Here is a 13,103-nt window from a genome sequence, read left to right on the forward strand (position 1 = left end):
AGTTTCATTTTTTCCCCCATAGAACAATAAAAAGTTTCAAAGAAAGGAAGAATGGGCTGTGGTAGAACTAGAATTAGACATCAGAATCAACTAGGGCATAAAATGATGAAAGAGATTAGAATAATATCAACATTTCTGGTATAATCAATCACTGCAAATGTGTCAGCAAGTATGAGACCATCCCTTTCTGTCAATACAACCGAGTAGACAATTTGAGTAAGGGAGGAAGTAGAGTCCAGTCAAACATGGCTATCAACACTTCTCTTTCTGTCTCAGAAGAGCAAAATTCTGAGGAAAGTTCTTGGAACAAACAGAAATTTATCCAAATGAAGTCAAATGATAAATGCCAAGAGAATATTCTTTCTTTGGAATTCTTTCAGTTCTTCGACTTAACCAGCTGGAATGAATTTTCAAGTAGCATTTTGTTCAGCCTTTTGAAATGAAGGACTTTCCTGTTAATTGGAAAGCTATATTTCATCAAAGATGAAGACAGTGCTCTTGGCTTAGTTATTCTCTTTAAAAAAGAAAAAAAAAAGGCATTTGGTGGATATATACCCTTAACAAACTCCAGAATATGCATTTCAAATGTGAAGGACTGAACTGTGAGCCTATATACCAAACTAAAGAAAAATGGGGAAAATTCAAATACCAATGTTATTCTAAGCTCTGCATGAAAACTCGCTGTTATACTGTGCTCTCTCCTGAGAGGAATATGTAAGGATGGAAAAAGATTTGAAAAACATTAACATTCAGAATCAAATATTGATACAACTGAGGTTTTTGGTTTTCTAAGGTAAATGAATTGGGTAAGTCACAAATTTAAGCATTCTTTATTGTGTTACTTTAAAATGTGTTTTGAGGACAGGGATAGCATGATTATCAACTCAGAAAGATTTAGAGCAAGAAAATAAAATTAACCAGGAAAAAAAATATTTAAGACTCAGATTTTCCAACTAACCTACACTTTAGGCAGTACTTTCAACTTAATTGCTGATTAGTGATATGTTAAATACACATTTAAAATTTAAATTGACACAGAATTAGACAGCCTGATTTATCACAAGAACATGAAAAGTTTTAAAAAGGAATTATAATGTAATACTAAAGAAATAATGTTTTCAGACTTCTTAAGGGAATCAATAAGTAGTCTGGAATGACAATTATGTATTTTGCTTTAAAATAATTTTATGAGAAAACCTATTCATGATACTATTATGTACTTTGAGTCTGGCAATATGTATATGATAGGCATTTTCTTATTTATTTATTCATTTTTATTAACATACAATGTATTATTTGTTTCAGGGGTACAGGTCTATGATTCATCAGTCTTACACAATTCACAGTGCTCACCATAGCACATACCCTGCCCAATTCCATCACCCAGCCACCCCATCCCTCCCACCCCCCTCCACTCCAGCAACCCTTAGTTTGTTTCCTGAGATTAAGAGTCTCTTATGGTTTGTCTCCCTCTCTGGTTTCATCTTGTTTCATTTTTTCCTCTCTTCCCCTATGATCCTCTGCCTTGTTTCTCAAATTCCACATATCAGTGAGATCATATGATAATTGTCTTTCTCTGATTGACTTATTTCACTTAGCATACCACCCTCTAGTTCCATCCACGTCGTTGCAAATGGCAAGATTTCATTTTTTGATGGCTGCATAATATTCCATTATATATATATATATGCCACATCTTTTTATGCATTCATATGACAGGAATTTTCAGAGACTATTTTACTGGCTTTTTAAAATATTTAAATTGCTATAATAGATTTTTCTTTAATTTTCTGTTTGTCCAATTTAGTTAACATATAGTGTGTTATTAGATTCAGGGGTAGAATTTAGTGATTTACCAGTTGCATATAACACCCAGTGCTCATTACATCAAGTGCCCCCCTTAATGCCCATCACCTTATTACCCTATCCCCCTACCCATGTCCCCTCCAGCAACCCTCAGTTTGTTTCTTATAGTTAGAAGTCTCTTATGGTTTACCTCCCTCTCTGTTTTCATCTTATTTTATTTTTCTTTCCCTTCCCCTATGTTCACCTCTTTTCTTAAATTTCGTGCCCTCCTATGTTTTTAAAATATTATAAAATAAAATACAGGATACCCTTTACTTTTATAATGCGTAGGTTGTAAATATTGCAAATAGTAAAAAATCTCTGGGCACTTTCTCCTTTGTGCTTTTAACTATTCTTTTAACACTGATGATTTACGTCCTGGTATGCCTAGTATGCAATATCCAGTATCTTTAACAGTTTCTTTTGGACTCTAACTAATGTGCCTCTTGAGTGCAAGGAGTCCAGGCTAGGGTTCTGGGCAGCAGAAGCAATGAGATGGAATAGAGTTACCTTGGGTGAAAGGGCCATGGAAATTTCTGTCAGCACAGAGCTAAAATTCAAAATTTCAGATCCTGAATCTTCAGTGAGTGATGAAATTATTTGAACAACAGGAAAAAAATCTGTCAAGGTGAACTAAAAGTAATCAGTTCATAAGGAAAGTATTCAACGTGACAAAAGAAAGTTTATTATGCAAAAGCAGATTATGAAAATAGAAGTTCTAAAAATTTGTCACCGTTGGTGTTTATGACATTTGCTATAAAATGAAATGATTTATAATAGGACTGCATTCATGACTCACTAGGATTTTTAAATCTAAGTACAGTTTTTCTTTCTCTCTTTTGTTGTTAAGTGTAACAAAATATAAAAATCTCTGATAATTTTATGAGGATTTCAGAAATGTAGCAGTGGTAGTTTAAAGGTAAAATAAAGTTTCTAAGTTATATATAAATGACATAATAGGTAAATAATTTCCAAAATTCACATATACTACATCCTACCTTTTTACGACTGGGAAGGGGATGGAAATACTGAAAAATACATAGACTGTAGCAATAAGAAGAGAGGAGAGAATGAGGTGACTGGCTGGTACTGACATAGAACATCTCTTTCAAAATGTTGTTAGGATCTGGTGAGCAAATTGCTGCTCAGAATTCAAATTCCAAGAGGTTAAAAAAGTATATCCTAAGCCATAATTTTTATAAAACTCTCTGTTGTATTAGGTTAGTCCACACACTTTCCTTGCCCCCCTTTTTTGACTGAGTAGCTTACGCGTGAAATAAAACAAGATGCCATACCACACGGTGCTCTGTTGAGATGTGCCACAAGGCAGAAGGGCACGGTGTGGTTAAGAGCCTCATTTTCCTCAGTGTTAGGTGGAGATAGTTATAGTAGAGCTTGTAGACATGGTGCTCTCACTTAGAAGCATGCCTGCTACAGGGGCGCCTGCCTGGTGACTCTCCATTTTCAGCTCAGGTCGTGATTTCAGGGTTGTGAGATCAAGCCCCGCGTGGGACTATGTGCTCAGCAGGGAGTCGCCTTGAGATTCTTTCACTCTCCCTCTGCCCCTGCCCCTCCCCACACCTGCTCACTTGAGCTCTCTCTCTCAAATAAATAAATCTTAAAAAAAGGAAGAAAGAAGAAGAAGAAGGAAGAAGAAGGAGGAAGAAGGAGGAAGAAGGAAGAAGAAGAAGAAGAAGAAGAAGAAGAAGAAGAAGAAGAAGAAGAAGAAGAAGAAGAAGAAGAAGAAGAAGAAGAAAGAAGAAGAAGAAGAAGAAGAAGAAGAAGAAGAAGAAGAAGAAGAAGAAGAAGAAGAAGAAGAAGGAAGAAGAAGAAGAAGGAGGAGGAGGAGGAGGAGGAGGAGGAGGAGGAGGAGGAGAAGAAGAAGAAGAAGAAGAAGAAGAAATATGCCTGGTACATATAAGTGTCCATTAAACTTTAATTACCATTACTTTTACTGTTTCTAGAAACAGACCACCCTAGTCATTTTCACTGTGCTTACTGCAAAAGGCTACTAATTGGGAGCTTACTGAGCAAAGAGGGTAGAAATATCAGTAACCTAATCTAGGAAAAGGTGAGTGAGAGAGGAAGGTCCCCTGAAGGAGTGACATGTGGCAGAGAATTAAACACAAAGTCTCTGTTAGAGCAAGGGATGCTAGAGAATGCATTCTAGTGAATGTATCCAACACAGGGGATCAGTAAACATAGTGGGTTGTGGTGAGTGAAGTGCAGGGGTGACTAAGAAGAGAAGTATGAGGCCACTGAAGGGAGTGACAAAGTGAGCAGGGGCCAGGACAGAGGACCAGGACCCTGAGTGCCATGTTAAGACAGCTGGGTTTATCCCCTTTCACCTCCTAAAATTTACACTCGGTGTTTTACAGTCAGGACACTCTTGTTTCTGAATTCCTAAAAGAATGTGACACAAATGGATTGCATCTCTTGTATTAGTCTTTTTCACCTGTTGAGAAAATGCTATTTCGATCGTAAATATATTTTAAATGATCAGAGCTAGCTTTGCAAAAATGGTTCAGGGTAATTTCCCAAATTAACAGCATTCGGTAGACTATGTAATTCTATGCCAAATTATTTTTCTGTGAATGATTAATCAGAAGATCTTGGAAGTTAAATAGAAATGCAATTAAATTAATTCAGGTATTAAACTACAGAAAAAATAATTCAAGTAGCTTTTAAACTTCAATTTGGAGAAATTAAGTGTCTATTTACAAATCCATTCCTTCATATTTTCACTATATTTGCTGTAAATTCCTAGGTTAGAGTAATGTCAAGGAAATAATATCAAGGAAATAAGTATTTCTATTTTTTTAAAGACTTATGTATTTGACAGAGAGAGAGAACACGAGAGAGGGAACACAAGCGGGGAGAGAGGGAGAGGGAGAAGCAGGCTTCCCGCTGAGCAGGGAGCCCGACGAGGGGCTCGATTCCAGGACCCGGGGATCATGACCTGAGCCAAAGGCAAACACTTAACCAACTGAGCCACCCAGGCTCCCCTATTTCTATTTTATTTTTAAAAAACAAACAAACAAAAAAAGGTTTGAACGCATTCCTGAAGCAAATTCTACTGGGTAATAATACAGCTGAAAAGGAATTTGGCCTTTCTGACTTTCAACTGTGTTCTTTACCACTGGGTCAGGCTGTTCTGTGGTTGTATAGTCCACAATTCAAAAGCCTTTATATATTGTATGTAACTACGTACCAGATCGTAATTGCTGAAGAAGTTAGACTATAGCAATTTCCCCTCCTCTGCAAAATTTCCCCAGTGACATATTAACTTAAAGGAATAAAATTTGGAATTTTCATCCTCTATACATAAAATTCAGGTCAATTCTAGATTAAAAATCATTAGATTAACCCCATTTTCACACAATTTGTGCTTTTTTGAAGGTATAAAACCATGCGTTTCCAATTGAACCTCATTCCACAACCAATAAAGAGAAAACATCTAGCAATACATTATATTTTAATGGGCTATTTATTTAATTGGTTTTAGTTATAGATTCAATAATATTTAGTCCTCCGTCTAGAATGTGAGATACACTTCAGCTTTTTGAGAAAAATAATACAGCTTGTCTTGGAAGTGGAGCTATTGAAAGCTCAATAGCTCCCCTTAGTGGTGTCATGCAAGAAATTCACCAAGAAGTCTCCTAAAGACCTCTGCGCGCATTTAAAACATTCAGAAAATTGTGAACTGATATTCACAATTTGAGTAATTCCCAACAAATAAATTCTATCTGTGATTCTGTGGAAGCAAATTTTTATAACCTTATTACATTTTAAAAGGTAATTTAGCATTTTTTATAGTTTTCATTTTTCACTTGGAACTTAATACATAATTTAGGAAGAATAATTCAGGACTGTTTCCTTCTCTCTTTGTTCTTTTTTTACATGTTTATTCCTTTTAGTTCATATTTGTATTTGAACAGGTTTTAAAAAGACAACCTGCAACTAATTTTCATTTTGTATCTAAGTGTCTGTTCCAAATGCACCTAATCAGAAAACTTGCCTTAAAATTAGTAGCTACAGTACGTCAAAAAACATACTTTATATATATAAAGAAATTAAATGAGAAACCATATGATGTGAAATAAACTTTGAGAGTATACATTTAAAGAAATTGGACCTTCTATTGGTTTACAGCTATGGGTCTTATTCTTTACCAGAATAAACTCAGGGTGAATTTGTTAACTACAGGTTCCTGGGCCCCTCATAAGACCTACTGAATCGTAAGCTCCAGGGGTGGGACCTAGGAATATGTATTTCTCAAAGTCATCTATGCTGGGAACCCTGGCCTGCAGAAGGCCCTAGGAGGTGCTTAGATAAATGACTATGTATTTCTGTCCTAATAGGAAATAATTTCAGTATCTCAAAAATATCACCTATTCAATCATGTGATACTGATCTGCAATGAAATCTTAAATAATATGTGGCTAGACTGATCTGCACAGAGATTTTAGCTACTCTTTTAAAAGTTAAGGCTCAACACTGGGTATTATATAAGACTGATGAATCACTGACCTCTACCTCTGAAACCAATAATACATTATATGTTAATTGAATTTAAATTTTAAAAAAAAAGTTAAGGCCCAAAAATAAATACCTGTCACTGTGTACACACCCTTTATGGATTCTAATTACAAAAGTGCCCCTGAAATAGGAAATAAGGCCACATGTCAGGATATCCTATTGGCCTTTTCTAAACTAGTCACAGAAACATCCAAACTCTGCCCTATTCTCAGATTCTGATACTTGCCCTTTTCCCATTTTGAGTATCACTGATACTCAGGACAAACTCCCAACATGGCAAATGAGTCCTGTACATCGTTCCAGCTTCTCTGAGTAATGTCCTATATTTAGACTCTGATCAAACCACGGAAGTCTACTTTTTCAGTCCCCCGGATTCACCGTGTCCTTGCATGCCTTCATTGACATACTGTTCACTGCCCGACATCCCCTTTTGCCCTCTTCGGCCTGGCAAACGCTCACTCATTCTGTAAGGCTCAAAAACATCACCCCATCTGGGGAGTCTTTCTCGATCTCCGTTGGCAGAGGTCAATGCTTTCCTTGCTGTGCTCCTATTAGGAGCTTGCACACGCCTCTCTCTATTTTACCATTAGTTTGTAACTACAATTATTGTGCCTATCTCCATGTCTCATTTGTATCCCCAAGTTGTAGCTCACGTTTTGGCATGGAGTAGAAGCTTAATTCCTATTTTTGTAATGCGTTAATAACATCAGCTTTCATTTTTCCATGATTAATGTGTGCCAGGCCCTATGCTAAGTGCTTTACAAGCATCTCGTATAAACTTTACAACATTTAGGAAGTAGTAATGATTATCCACAGGTTAAATATCAGCTAATCCTGAGAGATACCAACAAATTGCCAAAAGTCACACAACTAGTTGGTGGCAGACCTAGAACTTGAGCACTGTGCTTTTCTGACCATAAAAACAGCAGTCTTAAACAAATGTTGTACCATAAAGGCTCAGGTCACACTTGATTGCTAATAGCAATTTCTCTTGGATGGTCTCTATCCGATATCAACCTCATACCTGGAACACCGAGGGATGACGATCATTAGAACACTCTACAACCCAATTCTGGTGCATGTGTACACATGCATAATCAGTGATATTGATTGAATATCAGTGATATTGATTGATTGATTGATTTGAAACGCAAACACATATATAAGATAGTGATAAGTTTTCTTAGTTTGCAAACTTACCAAAAAAAGTATAAAACAACTATTGACCACATCAATAAAAAGTCATCAGAATAGAAAAAGAAGTCCGCTTTAATGAAAACCTTACAAAATTTCCCAAATTGCACGTAATTTTTAGTGGATTGCAGCCACTCTCCTGCATTTCTATTTTATTTCTTGGACGAGAGGAAAATATATTATTTATGCAAAAGGGTAGTTAGTGTTTACAACCACTAACACATGGTGTGTAAAAAATAATAATCCCGTTTTTCTATTGTGCAATAGCCCTCTGTTGGGCAACAATCATGTACAATGTGCTAGTTTCCTGTTACTTTACTAGAGCCTCCCTTTACACTCACTGCCCAGACTAAATAGTTATTCCTTGGCTAATAAAACTATAATACTGAGTTTCATGCTACTTCCAAAAATGTTTCTGCCTGTCTTAAGAATAGTTGTATCAGTTTGCTAACAAGCAGAAGTGCACTGTAAGTTGAATATGTTGTCACATGTGGCTAAAAAACATATAAACCAATCTGTGGCCAAGAAAGAAACAATGTATTTCTTATGCGTTCAGAATATTATGGTTAAGATCACAGCTGTAAGACGTTGGACCATCATCAAGAGAACAATGTCAAACACTGAACTTTTGGATAATTTCCATAAAAATAACATTTTGTTTGGGGTCAGTAGTTTTTATGGAACTTTGGAATAATTTTCACTGACAATTTTTTTTAGAGTTGAACTTGAACACCTCCAAAATGCTCCTCATAATGGAAATACTATGTAATCTAACTTTTGTGACCAGGTCCTTCTGAAAACCAAGCACATATCATGAAAACCAGCCTTTCTCTCTTTCACTTTGTACAGTTTCATGAAAATTAAATTATGCTGCATACTCAGGAAGGTAAATTTACTCTTCAGTTTTCTCTGTTTAATTACCAAGTTCAAGTCATCAGCACCTCAAATGTGTAATAATTAAAGCCAGAATGAGAAAAAGAAACTAGATTCCTTCCTCAGAAATTTTATCAATCCAGCAAATTCTTTCAAGTGAAAAGAATAATGGCATTGGTCAATCAGTGTACAACTAGTTAAGCTCTAGGCATAATGTCTTTTTAGAGTCCAGAATTTGGAGGTGCATTATGTTTAGCCCAACAAGGCAAGTTTTCATAAAGTAGTTGGAAGATTTTATAAATATAGTCTCAGACAAAGCTCGCTGTGGCATAAAATCATTAATCCAAGGAGATTTTGTTGGCCCGGGATACATATGCAGTATTAATAATATTGCTCCCTAGGATTCTGTAACCAGAGCTCAAGAAGAAGAAAGCCAAACCACTGTATTCAATATTTCCAGCCTATTTCAGGACATGAAAATATTTTGGTTCTCTCATACAAATAAATTCTCCAAAATACTTGGTCTAAAATGATTTTTTGCAGACAGATACTAATTGCAAATTTTACATGGCTCAGTCTGTGGGGATGCACATTATCAGAATTTGTCCCACATCAAGGAGTGGTTGGTTCCTAGTTTTCATTTCCTATGATATTGACTTAATTCAGTAATTTCTCATTGGGATATATATACATATATATAGTGATGGATGCTACTAAAACCATGCCCTCAAAAATTATTTTGCACTGTAGACTAAATATATATATATATATAATGTTTAAATGATAATAAAATGCTTAGTTAATTCACTGTCTAGAAATAAATGAAAATAAGAAACAAAACAAAAAGAGAAAGAAATGAAAACAGTCCATCCAATTTGATGCAAGTCTCATGCACTTTGCTCAAATTACTCTCTTCCCCTAAAACTCTTAGCAATTTTCCAATGCCAACAGAATGAAACTCAGTTCTTCTCCCTGCCTCCAGTCTACCTTGCAGTATGCCTTTCCACACCAAAACCTTTAAGGTCATGTTGATTCCACTTTTTAAAATGCCCCATACTGTGACTCTGAACTAAATCTACACTTCAAACCCAGTTCAAGACCAGGGATCTCCATGGAATCTAGTGTATATCCAACAAATATTTGCTCATTTGAGTGAGAGAGACACAATGTTCCTGCCTGCATAGCTGATACCATAGGGTTATTGATAAGTTATAGTTAGCACTCTGCATGTAATTGCAAAGGAAATTAATTTCAACATATAAACATTTGCGTTGAAATAAAGTACAGTTATCCTGGTATTTGCATATTTGTTATGTAAAGCAATTCTCCTTTAGTAGATGGCATGCAGTTATATCAGCAGATTGCAAATATGTAACTGCTCCTTGGAAAAATTTGAATACAAAGTAGTGCCTTAAATAGGAATCAGATAACATATACACATTAAAAATTTCTTATATGGCAAGAAATCTATTCAAAACTTTATATTAAATATTCGTAAGTAACTACCATGTAAAATAATGATCAAACTTATAACTATAGAACCTTCTACTGTCCAAAACTATCATATATTAATTGTTTCATTATATTTTGTGATCCATGTTCACATTTCTTGAAATATGGTACAGATTTCAACAAAAGTAGCTGAATGAATGATCTAAATGTTAGATACTTGGTATCTATGGGTATGATATCCAACCTAAGAGAAATTTAACTCGTTTTTCAAAACTTAGAATAACCAAATAGAACATGATTGATGTATTTTTAAAAGGTGTATTCTTTCATTTCAGGGAAAAAAGGAAGGGAGAGGAAAAGAAAAAAACCTAATAAAGAAGAAAGTAAGGACGCAATACCTGATAACAAAGGTCTGGAACCCAGCAGAGAAACTCCAGAACAACGAGAAAACAAAGACAAACAGCAGCAGAAGAAGCGAAAGGTCCAAGATAAACAACAGAAATCGGTATCGGTCAGCACTGTACATTAGAGGGTCCATGAGATCGTTGTAAACTCATGATGCTGCTATCTCAACCAGATGCCCAGGACAGGTGCTCTAGCCATTAGGACCACAAATGGACAACGTGTCAGTTACTGCTCAGTCTCAACAACATTCCAAATAGTTGCTATAGTCTTCATACAAGCATAGTTAACAACAAAGAGCCAAAAGTTCAAAGAAGGGATGTTTTCAAATGGTTATCTTACAGGCTTCTGTGCATTTCTAAGAGACAAGAAATTTTGTACATAATTATCAATAGGCTATAAGATGTAACAACATAATGATGACATCTGGAGAAGCAACATTTTTTCCCTCTAAAAATCATTTTCAAGCTATTGCTTTAAGAAGCGAAAGATAGTTCTGCAAATTCAGAGATGCAGTATCCCTTCAAAGTAAATAAGAGGTCAGGGAAGAGAAGCATCTTTCAAAGTATGGTGTTGTTTTGTCCAGGAGATCTAGAGAGTGCTTAAATATTAGGGCCTGGCATTTGGGATCATAGGAATTATCCCCACAGAAACGACTGTTTTCAGATCGGTTCTATTGCTCTCACCATGTCCTTCTGCAAGAAACAGGAGAGTGTACACCAGAGTTAAGCATTATGTATGGGATTGGAGAAGGGCAAAATGTGGAAGAAACCATAGCGTTGGAGATGACTTCTGTGCTTTACAAAACTGTGAAGGGTTGTGATTACCTGGAACAGGTCTCCAATCGATGTCAGCACTGTGTGGTTCAGCCTCTGCTACCCCTCGGGTTATAGAAGTCTGTAAACATGGACCTGTAACTTCCAAAAGCAAAATCATACTTATTAGAAGAAAATTCTGATTTCATAGAAAAACAAAAACTAGAGCAAGGAGAATAGAACATGTTTGCAAAGTCATGTGTGTTCTGAGTGAAAAACAGTTTTATTACCTGCTTAATGGTCCACCTGGAACTAAAAGGGATACTTCTTTCTAACAAGGTGTATCTAGTAGGGGGGAAAGCCACCACAATAAATATATTTGTTGATAGTTTTTAAAGTTTTGTTCATTTTGTTTTATTGTTTGTTTTATTGGAAAATTGTTACGCTTACGAACTCATGAATTAGGAAAGGGAATTCTGTATCCTATGTAATCTGAACATATTACATTTCTCAATGCTTGCTTTTGGAATCCACCTTTTGTAAGTAGATAGAGATTTACTTATAGGATATTAGGAGATATTTATTCAACTTTTCCCTTAATCAACAAAATTCTAATTCTAGGTACATAGGCCTCCCGAAATGATTTCACTGCTCCCCCTTCATTGCTTAGAAATTAGCATCTTTCCTTGTATGTCAGTTCCTCCTGCATCTTGAACATTTGGCCTTTTCTTCTCCATATTTTCTCAGTCTGTGGATCTCTTTTGGGGATTGAAGTCACCCTAGCTGAAGCCCTCACCAGTGTTTCACAGAAGACACAGCCAGCCCAGGGCAGGAGGAGACATCTCTGAGCAAGCAGCACCGAATCTCGTGGCCCACCTTAACCTTCCTCTTGTAGTGGAAGGACGCACAGCTGCTCTGCCCACCATACTTCCTAGCCCTCTAAAGATCAATGCTTTCTGAAGAACTGGCAATGGAATCTGGCTTCTGGCTGCCTATCTCTGGTCACTCTTTTTCCACCAACTGTACTGTTCATGTGGACTGCTTGGCTTAATTCATTTTTCACTTCTCTTGTTGTCTTCCAAGATATAAAATTTTTGAATGATGCATTTCTGTTTCTCACTTTGGTGTTTTCTTTCCTAGTGTGCATGAGATAAGTGTTTCAACTAACTAGATCTATTCCCAATGTACAAAAATAATTCTATTTTCAACTACAGCTTATATCACCAAGGAGAAATAAACCTTTTCCTACAAAACTATATTATACGGAAGTATATTCCCATGTTCTAGAACTTTCAGATGGCTTCAGACTTCATCTTTGTCCTCAATCTTATCTAGTCAAGCATAAGCGGCCAAATTATTTGTCTCTTTCTATGTTAATCATTGTCTCCATTCTTTCAAAAAGCAATTACTGGCAAGGTCTAGGCATGCAAATGCAGTGCTGGAAAAGAGTTAAATCAACCAGGACACAACAGTTGTGGCAATGACTATCATGTCTTCCTATGTGTTTTGACTTAAGACTTTTCTGAAATCCTCCAGAAAACAGCAGACAATCTAAGTCCTTGATGCGGCACTTAAATAAAAGTAGAATCATTGCAAAGGAAAGAAATAAAAAGTAGCACTCATATTCATACTTTTGGGGAAATATAAATGAAGGCAAAGATAACATCAATTTTAAATGTACCTGTAATAGATCTCGAGGCACATGGAAACATTATGATCTTCAAACTGGCAGCCTACTCAACTTTGAGCAAAAACTCATGATCAACTCCTGGTAAATTTCCCACACTAGTCACAGATAGCGTTAACTCTCTGCTCTGATTATGTCTCTAGGATCTGGTGAACCGTTGATGGTAATGGATGGCTGGTAAATTCTTGATTCAGAGAATCGAAAGAGTGCAGCAACATAAATCTGGCTGTGTCTGATCCACACTCCTGGTCTCCAAATTTTGCTTTATAACTGAGGGGAGGTATGTCTTCTATAGTCAAAGTAAGGTTCTAGTCCCAGATATTAGCCATTAGCAAATCACCTGAGTGTTTTGGGTT

At 36.1% G+C, this 13,103-nt stretch overlaps 1 protein-coding gene across 1 annotated transcript in view; it reads left to right on the forward strand.

The window, feature by feature from the left end:
• Positions 1–12,166, forward strand: part of RSPO3 (R-spondin 3) — an 89,403-nt gene extending 77,237 nt beyond the window's left edge. Inside the window, exon 5 of the mRNA XM_034990571.1 lies at positions 10,239–12,166. Within this exon, the coding sequence (XP_034846462.1) occupies positions 10,239–10,432 (194 nt within the window). The 3' untranslated portion in view covers positions 10,433–12,166. The remainder of the gene's footprint in view (positions 1–10,238) is intronic.
• The last annotated feature ends 937 nt before the right edge of the window (positions 12,167–13,103 follow it).

The sequence above is a fragment of the Mirounga leonina genome, unplaced genomic scaffold, assembly GCF_011800145.1.
Source record: "Mirounga leonina isolate KUSES-001 unplaced genomic scaffold, KU_Mleo_1.0 Mir_53, whole genome shotgun sequence".
Classification (NCBI taxonomy): domain Eukaryota; kingdom Metazoa; phylum Chordata; class Mammalia; order Carnivora; family Phocidae; genus Mirounga; species Mirounga leonina.